General features: G+C 37.9%; 1 protein-coding gene across 1 annotated transcript; it reads left to right on the top strand.

The window, feature by feature from the left end:
- Positions 1-816: 816 nt before the first annotated feature.
- LOC139719600 (iron-sulfur cluster assembly enzyme ISCU-like) lies at positions 817-10115 on the top strand. Its single transcript, XM_071631009.1, has 4 exons — positions 817-979; positions 2778-2891; positions 8164-8274; positions 10089-10115. Exons 1-4 carry the CDS (start codon positions 887-889, stop codon positions 10113-10115), a joined length of 345 nt encoding a protein of 114 aa, XP_071487110.1. The 5' UTR covers positions 817-886.
- Positions 10116-16552: the final 6437 nt, after the last annotated feature.

The following is a 16552-nucleotide window of genomic DNA, read 5'->3' as shown; positions in this document are numbered from 1 at the left end:
TACTTTTTTTGCTGAGTGTATATATATATATATATATACTGGTATTGTAGATGATGTGTCTAAAATTTGCCTGATGTAATGGTCATAATAACTGTTCAAACTGAGTGAAATTAAGGAACGAAGGGAGAGTCATGGAAATGCGTAGATTTCGGTATCTATTCTCGGTCTATCTAAACCGAAAATGAAAACAAACGAACATGGCAACAAACATGTATGTCTCAAGTTATTTACATCTTACGTTGTTCGACTAATGAGAAGAGTCGAGGGAGGACTGGAGTCATTTTTTCTTTTTTTCAAAATAACATATTAAATGAATTGAATGAATGTTCCCTCGGATGAAGCTGACCAGCCAAAATGCAGGGGGATAATGTGCGCAGTAATCTTCTAGAAATCTTGTGTTCTGTTGGCATTTTATCGTGTCAAGATAATTGCTATTTTTTCTCTGTTCTGTGTGGGTGTACAGACTTTTCAGAGAAAATATTTTTGCAAGGGGGACAAATTTCTGCGTCACGTACAGTCTGCAAACCAGTGGGGCTCATCAAAGAGGTTGTGAACCTCTTTGATGCTCATTTACTTTTCAGTGCCGTGCTTTGAACGGACAGTTCGAAGATGGTTACAGATTTGGCAAACACGGTGTCGAGATGTGTCAGGACGAGTTTTTAGATGTCGACCTGACAAGGCTCTGCACCATGATCGACCGAAGGACCGTGCATCACAACAGGGCCAGCCGTGGGTGGTATGTCATGTGTACGAATGTGTACGGTGTTAGCTACATTGCACAACGTGACTATTACATCACAAGCTGAAGAACTCGTCAGAGAATTGAAGCCAACACAACTTCTAGAATCTACGAACAATTCGTCCGGACTTTCTCTTTACCGTGAAAATGTCGGTTGCTCGGCAGTTAGGACAATCTCTTCGGCCTCTTCTGGCGTCGAGAACAACTCAAGTGTTAACATCGTCCTCATACCACAAAAATGTGAGTAGATACGTAGCTAGCGTTACAATGTAACTGAGCTGTGTAGTCACTATTTACAAACGCTGTGACTGTCGGGCTATGCTGTAGGCCTGTATAATAACGTTAATCGAATGGAAACACGGCATTGATTTACTAATACTGGCACTTCAATTTTTCCACTAACGTTAGGGTTCTATCATGTCTATGCCTACACTACAGTACTGGCGCCCAGTCAAGTAGATAATTTAAGATTTCTAGTATCGTTAAATCTAACTAAGTTGTAGTAGGCCCTAAGTGTAATTTTACACAGAAATGAAACTGGCAGTGACAAACCCCGGGGTGCAGTGCTACGTGCTACTGTACTACGTCGTACGTGCTCCTTCTTCATCACCATCTGCATCAGTGTCAGACATCACTTAACCCAGTCAGTAAATTAACTTATGGAATCTGTGGTTTACGTTTGGGCTAGTCACTCACAGTTTATAGCCGTGACAGTGTGTATCTTAATATTACTTAGTTTGAACTAAGTTGGCATCTGCCTAATAAAGATGAATAAAAAGGCTGTAAATTTAGAACTTCTGCATCTGCATCAGCTTACAGTTCAGGAGCAACATTTACCTGGGGATGGTATGATGGGGGGGTTGGGTTTCCGGACACTTAAGTTCGCGCATGAAAACTTACCTTACATAGAATATGCACCCTTTACTTGATATACTGTAGACTCCTCATATACTAGACAACATACTCTGAAAACGGCGTGAGAATTAACCTGTTAAATCGTTGGATTTCCCCTTCAAAGCGACTCCATGTACGCGTTCGGTCCCACAACGTTTGGTCATACAGTAAAATTTATTGGTGGAGATGAGAATTGGGCTTTAATCTTTTTGCGAGATACCAAGAAAACACTTATGATATAGGCCTAGTAGGCCTACAGAACATACCATTTTAAGAGGAATTCAAAGTTTCTTTGATGAAAATAGGGTTTGGAATGACTGAAACATCCAAAAACAAAGTAAAACAAAGCAATCGTAATAAACATTTGATAAAGTGTGGGTCCCACACTTTATTGGAATCGCTCTTTTTTTGGATAGGCCTATCTCAGCCATTTCAAAACAAATTTTCACCAAATAAACATTGAATTCCTCGTAGAATTTACATGAGCAACTCTTTCATATTTCATAAGAGGTTTCTCATGATATCGCCATAAAATGTAAGAAACTTGAAATTAAGTCTCAACCAAAACTATACGATCGCTATAACATGTGATACATTGTTTGTATTTGTAGGGACTCATTATTACTCATGGTCATAGGGCATTACTATTGGCTATGTTATCAGTCCAAGAAATTACCAAACTATGATGTACAGGTTTGAGCAGTGCCTTTTGAGTACCTATCACCTCCGTGGTACAGCCACAGGTTTGATAGCATGTGTTCAAACTGCACGCTAGTCGTTAGCAGCTGTATACTGGTTACAGCACCAATACCCCGGGGTTGTTCTCTCCCCTAAAAGTGTACAGGATACCATTCAAACATTTGAAATATTGTTCATCAGCTGAAACAGCTAACAGTAGGGTTGATCAAATTTGAGTTAGAAAATTAATCCCTGTATTCACATGCTCTTGTTCTGGGTTTAAAGTATGGCAATTATGCATGTCAGATGTTTAAAAAGAGTATATTAAGTAGATAAAGTAGAAAATAGATTTGTTAATAGATAGACATTAAACCCTTTTGAGGGCTTGATACCAAATAATAGTTTATCTTAATAACAGATTTTTTTTTGTCTTGTTTTTTTTTTTTTTTTTGTCTGCTGATTGCAGGTGATCGACCATTATGAGAACCCAAGGAATGTTGGTGCGATGGACAAGAACGACAAGAGCGTTGGCACAGGCCTGGTTGGAGCCCCAGCGTGTGGTGACGTGATGAAGCTCCAGGTTTGTTTATTAGTCAGTCTTACTTACTCTGTACCTTGTAACCCACAACAATTCACAAGCTAGAACAGGGTCCCTTTTCACAAGGCTTGTTATCAGGAACAACTGCCACATTTCTATAGATGACAAATTTGCTCTCAGCCAATCAGGGCCCCATTTCATAAAAGATATTATGATAGCAACTCTTGCTGGAATGGCAACTTCCAACAGCAACAGCCAATCAGGAAGCTGGATTCTTGTCTTTACCATGACAATTGTCATTCCAGCAAGAGTTGCTATCATATCAACTCTTTATGAAATGGGGCCCTGGTGCAGGGACTTCAGTAGCTTATAACAACTGTAACAACTATCATAACTTGTTATTGATAACAAGTTTTATGAAATGGGGCACAGGCCTCTGTGATGGTTGGCAGAATACCTTGGTTATATTAAATGTGAAGCATAGAAGAATTCTGAGAAGTGATGAAGTTATCTGATCTTCTGCTTCTTCTTACTATCAGTATGATTATGATGATTGTTTTCATAATTCACAATAACGTTATCATTGTTATAGAACTTATAATTGTAATCATCAAGAGGAAAAACACCCGAAGAGGCAGTCAGGCAAGGAGCATTTATTTTCATTGTAAAAACAGGCCAGTGCCAGTTGGCTTGTAGCACCCTATTAGGGAGCTTTAGATTTTAGACGCGCGGACGTTCAGAGGAAAAAAACATGTTCTACAATAAGCGTGCACAGTAGCACGCGTCAAGTCGATCTATTTTTAGCTTGCATCGCCTGAGTTTTTCACTACGCGTACTGGGCTATTTTTACGTCTGCACAGTTTGCGACGTAGAGAGCTACTTGATGCACTGATTATATGGGGGTGCGATTTTATTTTTTATATGTTGCGTCCCAGCGTAATCTAAAGCTACTTTTCAGCATGAAGCAGGGTAGAGGAGAACGTCCAGCGCACTCCTCGTCTCAAACGTCCGGGCGTCAAAATCTAAAGCTCCCTAATATTACCTCTGCCAAGGAAGTTATTGTTTTGTCTGCATTGGTTTGTTTGTTGGTCTGTTTGCAAAATAACTCACAAAGTTGCAAATGGAGGGAAAAGTTGATAATGACACAGAGGTAGATTATCAAATTTTGTGGTGAGCCAGGAATTTATATGAATTTTGAAGGATGTTTCTATCTATTGGCAAATAGGGTCAATAAATTTACAAGTTCAAACTGCGCGTATTTGAGGTTTGCATGCGTGCACTACAGCGCGTGCACTGCTGGAGGTGCAGGGCAGCTGGAAGCTGATGAGGTAAACACAAGGCTTCTTTAGCTTTATCATGAGGAAAATGGGCAATTTTCAGCATGTGTGTATGGGTGGAAATGAGTTACTGTAAAAGTGAAAATTTTCGCGGTGTTGAAATTTTTGCATGCCATAATTATCATATGTTCCAGTAGCTGATGTCTTGATTCCGCGGAATTAAAAACATGCGAAACTCTTCTTACCCGGCCAAGCGCAAAAAACTAAGTCGTGCGAAAATATCCACTTTTACAGTACTTGGCGGACGTCTTCACTCTTTGAGTGTTTTTCTATTTTTTTTTTTTTTTCACTGTTCTAGTGTTTGACAGAGTGTTAAACTGCTATGATTAGCATAGATTTATTTGTAGCATGTGATGAGGGACCATTGTAATGGCTAAAACAACAACAACACCACAAAACAGATGTTTTCTTGTTAGGGGTCTCACTGATACATGTAGCATTGAATTGCTTTCATGCGATCAATGTTCCAGTGTACATGAGTTCTCATGTCATGTGTTAGAAATTGTGAAGGATTTGTTTAGAAAGTGGATTATTCTGACTCCATTTGCCGCCTCACAAACTAGGTACAGCTGTTAGTGTAGTTACGGTACTCATTGCGAAGTAAAGGACATTGCTCAAGAAAAGTGTGCATGTTATAGTGGATTGTTCTTTGTGCATATATGTAGGCAGCAGGGTGACAGTGTAAACATTCAAAAGAGCGACTGTGTAGATGGAAATACCATGGACGTATGCATAGTGTACTTGTACGTACTCCAATGAATCTTGAAACCTTGACAATGTGGACTACTAATCTATTTGACTCCTTACCCCCCTCCCTCTCCCCCCCCCCCTCAAAAAAAAAAAAAAAAAAAAAATTGGTTAGCATCCTTGTGTCAGTGTAGTTAGATTAGGATTCTTTTGGCCCATTCTCAGTAAAAGCGTTCAAATACGGAATTTTGGTGTCGCCGACATTCCATGAGAGTTTACGGTTCCCTGAAACCTATTAGATACTATTTAAATGTTTATAATATATCACGAGGACTTTATTTGTTAAAAATAAACACGATCAAATGCGGTTGTCTGCCTTTTTTTATAAAATTTTGCTGTTAAACTTCGTTAAGACCCCCAAAACGCAGTGTCGCCGGCTATTTCAGAATTATGTTTTATTGCTTCTCTCCGTCCACAAACACACTTTCCAAATATCATTTTCATGGACGATGAGCATATCATATGTGCTAATCACAATACTCAAAAAGTTCCAAAATTTTTATTGACTTCTTTTTTTATAGCCTTTTGAAACCTGTCGCCAAGTTCACCGCCAGATACGTTACCAGTTTCTTTAGTGTTACAGCATTGCGAAAATAACAAGACTATCCAATGACCCTGTGTATATGAAACCCTGAGGATATACTTCATACATTGCAAGTACTTAGATTTTTTGTGCAACAGCTCTTTATTGAGAATACGGTACAATGTTTGAAATATCAGTTTTCTACACATTTATTTGGACAGATACGTTACATACTTTTCACGCCACCCACTGCGACTGATATTGCAATGTCAGACAAATTGTATATTATACATTACTCCTCGGAATGACGCATCGATTCAACATTAAAGTTTAGTACAAGTGAGAAATATTTGGTAGATATCGCTCTCATAATAATATGATCGACCATATACGTTACCACAGATACGTTACCCCAGATACGTGACCGAATTTTGCGCATTGGTCTTGTGCTTTCTGGGGATCAAATCTGGTCAAAATTCATCCCTACAAATTACATGCTTCGTTTTGTTGGACCTCAGGATTATATTCTTACACCAAAAGGACAGAGAGGTGAAAAAGAGCAACACTTCAACATGGTTTTTCTTTCTGCGTCAGTGTCTCACAACTTAATACCAAGTTTTCCGACAGATACGTTACCACATAATCAAAATACTGAAAAGAAATTGTAAATGTTTTTACAAACAAATCGTTGTGTGCTTATAAACTCCAAAGTTCTATTCTATAAAACCCAGCCACTTTCATATTCTATGCAACAACTTTGAACGTTTATTTTACAAGACGAAGCTAAGATTCAGCATATCAGTTTTTTGCTTTTCAGATTTAGCAGATACGTTACGTATAATTCAGGGCACCCACGGTGACAAATAATGTTATGTAAAACAAAGTGTTCATAAAACAATTCTGCATAGAATGACGCTTCCATAAAAAATTAAAGTTATGTTCAAATGAAGAATATTCAGTAGAAATTGCTCTGTAACTTCACCGACAGATTCATTTACGGTACGCCAGATACGTTACCAAACTTTGAAAGAGTAAAAAGTAGTTTATGAAACGCTTCTCAGAAAAGTTTCAGTGTTCTGTTGCATATTTATTCTAGTGTTTTTCAACATATGAAGAACTACTCAAGATTCATTGATAAGTTGAACAATTATTTATTCATTTTCATTAAAAGGGGTGAGCCAAATACGTTACCATAGATAAAACAACTGTTTAGCTTATCGAGTTCATAGAAACTGTACCTACTTCCTTCTAAGTGCCTGTAAAAATAAATTTTTTAAACTTTGTTTGCATTATCCATCAAAACTTAATGAATATTTATAGTCAGATGGATAAATACATTCAGACGTAAGATGAGAATATTCTGTGAATGAAGAACTTAGCTTTCACATTTAGGGCTCTTTTCCACTACATTTCATAGTTTAAATATTACGTATAATGTTTAAAATGGTTAATTTGGGCTTACATCGTTCATTTTTACATCAATTCATGAGGTAAATAATTAAACAGGTGATATTTATTAATTCATACACAACTAAAATTATTACTTATATTTTACCAGATACGTTACCAAAGGCGATTCGATGTTTTTCAATAGTTATTTCCCCAGGAAAGCAATTCATATTTGTTCCCTGTGGGAATTCCAGATCGAATCGTTCCCTTTGCATGATTTGTGGGATTCGAAACTTTATTTGTAAGCGAAATTTGCTAAAAATACAAAGTGAATCTTAAGGTTATATTTCATTTCAGCAAAAAGCATATTTCAACCTACCTCACAGAAATAATGTCTACCAATTAGCAAGGGATGACAACATCTTTACCTCTTGAAAAACCCCAATATCTTTAGGGGGGACAGATGTCTTTTCCTGAACAGAAATTGGATCAAAACAATAGATCTAATTAAGAGTTAGGAGTCCATTACAACATGTAAATTTGCGGTAACGTATCTGATTGGTGATAAAAAATCATATATGATGCTCTATTTCAATTCATTTTTACTCAATGAATGGCCATCATTTAGAATGTTCCACTTTTTGTTTCGTATTTGACCGGTTTTGAAGTTTCCGAAAACACATCTTTGAATGTATTACTTTGTGGTTGATTTTTCGGTTTTACTCACATGGAATTGAACACTTAATCTGAGAATGGCCCTTTTACCTACCCGTACAATACATTTGTAAATTTCATTTATGAGGCTTGCAGTGGAAATGGCAATATGGCTCTGTCCATAAAATATACAATGTATCATACAGTACTGTATGTAGTTTATATTGATCTGTTCCTTTTTGTTGCCAATACTACATGTACTTACTAACTGTCTTGTAACCATGCATTCAATGAACTGTCATTTCATAACGTGTCAATCTCATTCTCTGATTCAGTGCTGTACACTCGAGTCAGCTAGTAAAAACCTCTGCTTGGTGACAGGGTTTGCAGAGCTGCCAAGTCTCCCTGATTCTGCAGGAGTCTCCCTGAAAATGTCAAAATCTGTTCATATCTCAATATAAGTGAATATTAAGATCTCCCTAATTTGGGAAATATTTTCACCCATTGAAATGCATGTAACACACAGATATCTCCCTCTCTGCAGTGTGGAATCTCCCCGATTTGGATTTGGGAATGTTGGCAGACCTGGGTTTGCCTGGAATTATTATAGCATTGTATCTTTCTCTATCTCAACCTTCTGAGGGTTTATATTTCTTCATCACAGATCAAAGTGGATGAGAGTGGAAAGATAGTCGATGCCAAGTTCAAGACCTTCGGATGTGGATCAGCCATCGCGTCAAGTTCACTGGCCACTGAATGGATCAAGGGCAGATCGGTTAGTATTTATACACTTGTAATGACTGAAATGAATTACATTTTCAAGTGAACAAGAGTTTGAGTTGCTCTTACTGTATGGAGTATAAAGTTGGTGCATGTATTTCTGTATAGACTCCAGAAATGCCTTATGAATTTCCCGTTGGAGTATCTTGTCACTAGATGAAGGAATTACACAGTTCCCTTGTTAATCTTTTGTGGTGCATGATGAAAATATAAGGTTATTTTTGTGAGAGTGTGCTTGCAAAAACAACAGCTTAAAATGCAGTACAAGTAGTTAAAGGGCAGGCGCCTTCAGAGCCTGTAAATGGTTCTTGGCTGTTGCTGTAATTCCAGAAACATCGGAGGCATGAAACTTGTGTGAAGTGGAGCCGAGGGCATTGACGATTAAAGAAGTCTCTAGAAGCATAGTACTTTCAATAATACAGAACATGGTTGAACTATCGCGAATCTTGCTCCTTGCAAAATTCACAAAACTTTTTTTGCACTCAGTAATTTTTAGTTTTACAGTCTTCAGGCTGAAGTTACATTGAGCTTAAAAATGTGTCCATGATATCAAATTTAGAGAATTAATACTGTGGATCAAAAACTTCTCAAAGTTTGAAAAAAAAACAAAACAACAACAACACAGCACAACACTACCAATTTTATTAGCTAATAGCTGCCTATCTCATCAAGTCCTTTTTTCTTTCTTTTTTTTGTCCAGCTCCTGGCCCAGAACAAAGAGAAGGAAGAAAAGAGAAAGAAGAAAAAAGATTTTATAAAAATAAAATGAACAATTTAGTCCTTTTTCTTTTGTCTCAGGAAAGCAAACTACACTTATTTCCATCAGACCATTCTAGCCATATGGTGTGGGTTTTAGATACACAGACTTTAGTCTGTATGTTTTGTGCAGAATTCGAGTGGTCCTGTACTCTCTTTGATCGACTTTTTTTGTAAATTATGTCAGCTCATGGAATGTCAATTTTAAACTGGAGAGATTGGTGTGATTAGTTCCATGGCATACAGAGGACACGTAGTAGTTGCATGATATTAAAGTTTCTAGTGATACTACCTGGTATATCAACTTGCCTAGTGTCAAATATACTATGTCAATTTAGACTTTCTATATTGGGTGAAATCTGTTGGCTACCTTTTCAGTGTGGCAGTCTATGCTTGCATTTTTCCCCATTTGGAGCCAGTTCATAGTGAAACATTTGTGTCCCAGGCCACTTCAAAAAACAAACAAAAAGAAGCCTACTAAACTCTTCAAGCCTGCAAAATGACTTTTCTGCAGTTTTGCTGATCATTGTCTGTGTTTCGTGGGGTGGAAAAAACAAATCTGCCTTTGCTGCCTTTTGTGGTGAACATAATTAGTGTATTTTTTCACTAACAGAATTTTCAAAATCTCTTCACTATATTAGTAGACTTTGTCACATTGAAATGAGTGATACTGTTCAGAACACCAAAGTTCATGTTTCTCCATTACATTTGCATTTTTTTTTGGGGGGGGGGGGGACAGGGAGGGAATTTTCAACTGAACTCCTGCAGACTTGATAGAATCAACTACACCATGTAGTTCTTCCTTTGAATCTTTCTTTTTTTTAATTGTAAGATGTCAAGCAAAATTCAGAGATGCCAAGTACATAAGTGGTAAAAATTCGGTGATTCAAGATTTTCTGCCATAAATTTCCTCCAGAATGTGATAGCCTGAAGTGGTTCAATTCTCATGATTTGTACACATGTATGTGTGGTATATTTCCAGTCATGTGCACGTTTCAGACGTGAATGTGCTTTTCAGGCAGTTCATTGGCCATGACTGTGTTTTTTTCACAGGATGTGTACAATGTACAGCAGCCATAAAGTTTAATGACATCAAATTTTCATCCTGCAGACAGTTTACTCACAAAGGTCAAGTTGTGATACATTGTTTGTTCTACACCTGTATGCATTATTTCCAAACGGCAACTTAAAACAAATTGGTTGATACTCAAGTCCTTGCCCCCGTGTTCATTGATAGCAAGTGTCAGAGGTCTGCGGCATATTATTGTTTCTTGCTGTAGTTCTGTTTACTGGCTTTATCTCAGAAGTGACCTTTTTGCACTTAATGTAACATCAAGCCAGAAGTGTGCTCTGTTTATTCCTGTTTTCCATTATATGATAACAGTTACACTTCCGTGAAAGCCATCTCAAGAGCACCCAAGATTTTATGTTGTCTTAATTGGCTGCTTTATTCTCCAATGAGCAATAGATGTGTTCATGTGTTTATATGCGATCCTTCATACAGTCCCATTTTTTTTTTTTTTTTTTACAATAAAAAGCTCACCTGAGCCAAAAGCTCAAGTGAGATGACATTGTGATCATTTGTCATTCATCATTCCTCATGCAAATTGACAGTCATGCTTCATCCAGCCTGTGTTGTGCATTGAAAGTTATGGATGTTTTCAGCTTCTTCTTTAAACCCCATGATGGATTTTCGCTAAATGGGGCAGCTGATGTCGGTAGGGTGATAGGATCTCCATTGTTCAAATGATTACCATGCAGCCCTCGGGCCAATTTTCTCATTTTCATCTGCTTCGAGAAAACACATAGTGAAATTTTTGTGAATCTTGGCAGGTATTATCGCTAGTTTACTTGTTTTCATCTTCTTTAAAGTGTTTGGTCAAATATGCCATCAAAATTTTGCAAGTACGTGTACTATCTCACTAGGGTGATGAAATACTTGTAGATATGGGCACCATGTCTGTTTGTTTATAAATCAGCAGAGAAAAAGAAGAGGCTTAAAGCAATCAGTGTAACACTGGACTTTCATCTTGCGTAAATACAGTGCTCCAGCAGCCAGCATTATGTGTGTGTGTGTGTGTGTGTGTGTGTGTGTGTGTGTGTGTGTGTGTGTGTGGGGTGGGGGGGGGGAGGGGGGAGGGAAAAGACAGATAGTTGATCAAATCATGTGTTCTTAGAAAATACTGGTTTTCTTTTCGAAGTAAAGTTGCATGTAAGAATAGAAGTTTGGTACTGTATCTTTATGCAGCATCAACAGGCTCAAGATTCTCAGGAAGTCCTGTGTCATGTGTGTTTTGATGTTGACTGTTTTTCTGTGGGGATCTGTTAGTGTGCACAATACATGAGCACAAGTTGAGAAGAACAAGTGTACAATGTACAGTATAGTGCCAGTGGTCAGAATAGAGACAGCTTGATTGTTTTGTTTTTCATAATTTTTGTACACACGTACTTGCCTATCAGCAGGACAACATGTAGTTATCCCTGGTATTTTCCAACACACACCGCGTAGTCCGGGGGCCACATAAGAACATGTGTACTGGCCTGCATCATGCTCTCTACAGTCTCCGAAATGTGTAAATAGAATGCTTGTTTGGTTGATGTCTGATAGGCCCCTTGACAAATAGAAGAGAGAATTGTTCAAAGTTGAAGCATCTATAGCATTTTATCACATACATGTGTAAAATATTATTTTCATCATATTGACCATTCCAGCTACATTGTACCTACTTGTACAATGTGCTGGCAGTTGCATAGGTTACAGCTGGCTCTGTAGCTTCTCTTGCTTCACTCTCTTTCTCTCTCCGTATCATCATTTTGTAAGTGATGGCAGTATTTACGATGTAGTTAATCCCACCGTCACATGCATCATTGGGTTGTGGGTTGTGCTGCCCGGTGTTCACTTTCCTCTGTTAGTGATACAACATGTATGAGTACAATGTACATGTATGCGTCATGTGTGTGCGAAGATACACATTCAGTGCTTGAGATTGAGGAGAATGATTGTTTTTCATTATGAAAGTTCATTAAATGCTGTAGATTTCACAAAGGTGTACCATGCTACTTTAGTACCAAGTATTGTTTTGCTGGTAGTGCAGTAAAGTGTTGCACAAGACTTGATTGGCACTACCGCAGTACATAGTACGTAATACATGTATGTCAATGCCACTACCGAGACGCATATCAATCCTCCCATAAATTTGTGTCTGGCTTCAGTAATCTCCTTGTACAGTGGCAGTCATGCTGCAAGGCCAGTCAGGGTCTAAATCTGATCAAAAGTCTATTTACATGTTGGGAGAGAAAAGCTGCTTTGAAACTGTCATGTCCCAGAAACCACATTCCTGTGGTTATATAAATGCTGTATTTTTTTATGTTATCTGTAGAGCTAGTGTTTCATACCATGTAGGGGGAAAAAAAGAGCTCTGTGCTGTTGATACAACATTGTTTGTGATTTGTATTTTGTAACCGGAACTATTCTTTCATTTGTAGAGTTTTCCTGGAGGCTTTCATTTCCTGTATTTGATATGACATGTTCTTTGATGGACAACACATCCAAGAAGGATTTCTGTTATGATGTGGTCTACTGGTCAATACTTTTTAATGTAAATATTTTATCATAGATACTATTTTTTTTTTGTTTTGGTGTGATTGTAAGCTTAAAGGGATGGTACATTATTGGTGGAGATGAGAATTAGGCTTTTAACTTTTTGCAAGATACACATGTACAACCAAGAAAACTCTTATGTGTATAGTACAGAGCATACCATTTTAGGAGGAATTCAAAGTTCATTTGATGAAAATCGGGTTTGGAATGACTGAAACATCCAAAAACAAAGTAAAACAAAGCAATCGTAATAAAGTATGGGTCCCACACTTAAATAGAATCGCTCTTTATTGGATATCTCAGCCATTTCAAAACCAATTTTCATCAAATAAACGTTGAATTCCTCATAGATTTACATGCTCTTTCATATTTCAGGAGAGGTTTCTCATTATCTCACCAAAAAATGTTATAAACCTGAAATTAGGTCTCAACCAAAACTATGTGATCCCTTTAATACTTCACACTCACAGGTTATTCTTCAACTACTGTTTATGTGAATACTGGGTTATTGAGTACTTTATACGCCGAATATTTTGCGAGGTTTTTATTTTTGCGAATTTCGCGACTCGGTTGCTATTCCCGAAATTAAAGACACTTGTAAATATTGACCCTGATCCTGATGTGAATGTGATGTACATGTGTATTATATTTCTTTGTTCAGTACAGGACTGCATGATCGCGAATTTAACCACTCGCGAAATCATGGGGAATTCCCGATGCGCGAAAATTAGACTCGCAAAATATATCCTCGCATATGTATGGCATATACAGCACGTTAAAGTGATAGATGTGGGCTGTCAGAGATTTCCCTCTTTCATATAATTGTACAGTATACATTTAGCATTTTGATTATCATTCCTAACTTTTGTTCTAATACGTTCATTTTTGCACTCTATCATTGTCAGTGACAATGATGGCATGTGGAACCATGCAGCTCACAGTTTTTTTCTTTTTCCTGGAACTATAAACATTGCAAAAGAGAGCCTTTGAATCTATAAAAATTAGTCTCATCCGCGTCTTGCAGACTTTATCAATCTGCTTGCTGTTACTGTAGGGAAGTTGTTATTTCCGTGAGGCTTTAATTTTTGCGAATGCGCTCGAAAATGTCTCCATGCGCCTTGATAATAATGCATATTCTTTTACATTGGCGTTGGTGTAAATTTGTGAAATTATGACCTCCTCTTTCGCAAATATATCTGTACGTGAAAATATGTATAATAGAGTATTTTCCTGAGATGCATCTCTTTCAATGTTTCATCATGCATAAGATACTGACTAGTACTCTGTTCCTCATTCTCCCTTCCAGCTTGAGGAAGCAAAGAACATCAGGAACACGGACATCGCTAAGGAGCTGTCTCTGCCACCTGTCAAGCTACACTGCTCAAGTAAGTGGAATTTGTTTTTTTTTTCCTCAGGTAACGGCTTGCTTCCAGGAAATACTGTATATATTTCCATTGGCTATGTTTACACTGTCACCTCATCATGGATGATACTGTGTAGTTATGTCAGGGATTACAGGTGAAAATTGCTTAGAACTTTCTGGAAAAGTTGAAATTTTCTTTGCAGGAATTTTTTTTTTCCCATTTGGCAGGGTTAAGGGGAATTTCGCTTGGTTCTGATTTTGTGGACATTCGCGACAATTGAGTGGGCGCCACTGCCACAGCTGCTATGGGCTTTGCATGAATATTACCACTCTGTGAAAATTTCTGCTCTTTTTAATACGGACCTACATTCACAAAGGGTGTATTATCAATGATACGACTCATACGTAGTTATGAAGAAGCTGCACCTTATTAATCTGGACGCCTAGTGTGCAGCATGCAGTGACCACAGCTCTCGGTGGTCAAACGTGATCACAAACTCTGTGTGCACATCGGTCTGTTAACTAGCCTTATGTAACCTAGGGTACACCCTCCTCAGCTATTCACGACCTACAAAGCACAAGACCCACTTCGTGTTACGAATGTTGAAGACAATTTGAAGTTCACTGGCTACCAGAGCACCAGCACCATCCCTAATTTTTTCTTACCTTTAGGTCTCCGCTTTCTTTGGAATTAGGGCACCTTTGTAGGAATCTTACTGATAATACAAAAGAATGTGGGGGTAACATTTCAGAAGATGTCAAAGTTTTGATAGAGAAAAGGGTTCAGATTTTAACTTTTTTGCGAGATACACTGTAATTAGAAACCACGGATACGGCATCTTAAAGAGCCATGCAGTTCTAGAGGAATGAAAAGTTTATTTGATGAAAATTAGTTTTGAAATGGCTGAGATATTCCAAAGTAACAAAACAAAATTGTCCTAATAAAAGGTGTAAAGGTTTTATTAGGACCACTTCTTGCTTAGGTATATTTCAGCCATTTCAAAGCCAATTTTCATCAATTAAACTTATGATTCCTTTTAAGATTGTATGCTCATTAATATTTGATGTGAATGGTTTATTATCTGACACAAAATTAAAACCTTAGTAACTCCCATCTCAAGCTATACTATACCATCCCTGTAAAGCCTGATTGTTACCAAGAATACAGTGAGAAAGTCACAAAAGACGGTTTCCTGAGGATTGTTGCATGATTAATCATGTGAAGGCAAGCACTAGTCACATGGTCTGGGGCTTGGCCCTGGGAAATTTCCTCTGCAGCTTTCAGTTTCTATTCACTAATGTGCATTATGTCTCACTTCAGTAAACCGCAAGTACAGCCGTACTATAACCAGTCACCAGCTTCATTTGGAGCAACAAATCCTCAATAGCACAATATGTTTTTCCACTTCCTCATTATGTTTTTTTCTTTGACTATAGTTGTTAAGGGGATGGCTAGTAACTGATCAGTGGGAATCAGTGGGATTGCTGGGGGAGGATTGTTCCATTCCTTGTGAGATTCATTTAAGAGTACATAATATCTATTGTTGTGTGAAAATTATTTGCTTCAGAATGGTCTCATATTCAAGTAATGTGCAGTTTAATCTGATTGCCCCGTCACTGTACAGGCATGCTAACCTGGAAACATTAAACTGCACATTACTTGAATATGAGACCATTTTGAAGCAAATAATTTTCACACAACAATAGATATACAATGTATAATGTACTCTTAAATGAATCCCACAAGGATCGGAACAATCATCCCCCAGCATTCCCACTGATCAGTTACTATTGTAGCCATCCCCTTTTAAGTCCTTGGTACGGTATTGAAAGAACGCAGGTACCAAAGTCATGGGCTGGGATATCTCAAGTTTGTGTGTTGGATTTTGTGTTCATGTGAAAGTATGCATGCATTCCACCTCCATTGTGTGTGTGTACACATTTGTACATGCATGTGTGCATATGTGTATTTGTTGCACTGCTTGCTCATGATATAAAATAAAGCAATTTGAGCTAGCATCATACTGTCCACTGCACTCATAACCCTGTAAAATCCTGTAATATTTCTGTGAGGTGCAGTTGTATTTCGTTGCTGGGGCGACAAGACCTCGTATACACTACGAAATGTCAGAATGTTCAGGAGAGCCAAAAAACATGGTGGCCAAAGCACTATAGTGAATGGGATAGCCTTTCCTTTGACATGTCGTGGTGGCTTCATTTTTGGAGTAAGACAGTTGGGATTTGGACAGGACATCACTTAACCCATTGTTTGACCATTAATCCCAAAAAAGTCATTTTCACCAAAATTTCAGATACTAGGTCTTGTCACTTCAGCAACGATTTGCTCTTTGTGAACTTGGGCCTCTTGAAGAAAGGCTTAGTGGTCAATAAACATATTAGGGAATGGAACATATGCGAGTAACTCTTGCTAATGTCATATCTCTTTTGTTTCCTTGTCTGTCTCCATCTAGTGTTGGCCGAGGATGCAATCAGGGCCGCGCTCCAGGACTACAGGGTGAAGCAAGAATCGCAGGAAACCGAGGCGGCTGCCAA

This window comes from Diadema antillarum, unplaced genomic scaffold (assembly GCF_040938485.1).
Source record: "Diadema antillarum isolate AM-2024a unplaced genomic scaffold, OU_Dant_1.0 scf00000112, whole genome shotgun sequence".
NCBI lineage: Eukaryota > Metazoa > Echinodermata > Echinoidea > Diadematoida > Diadematidae > Diadema > Diadema antillarum.
The sequence above is the reverse complement of the archived record's forward strand: the minus strand, read 5'-3'. Positions and strand labels throughout refer to the sequence as shown.

Excerpts from the sequence above, each read along its gene's own strand:
- LOC139719600 (XM_071631009.1), top strand. The coding sequence starts at position 887 with ATGTCGGTTGCTCGGCAGTTAGGACAATCTCTTCGGCCTCTTCTGGCG. Across the intron at positions 980-2,777 it reads CGTCCTCATACCACAAAAAT|GTGATCGACCATTATGAGAA; the intron begins GTGAGTAGATAC and ends TGCTGATTGCAG. Across the intron at positions 8,275-10,088 it reads AATGGATCAAGGGCAGATCG|GATGTGTACAATGTACAGCA; the intron begins GTTAGTATTTAT and ends TTTTTTTCACAG.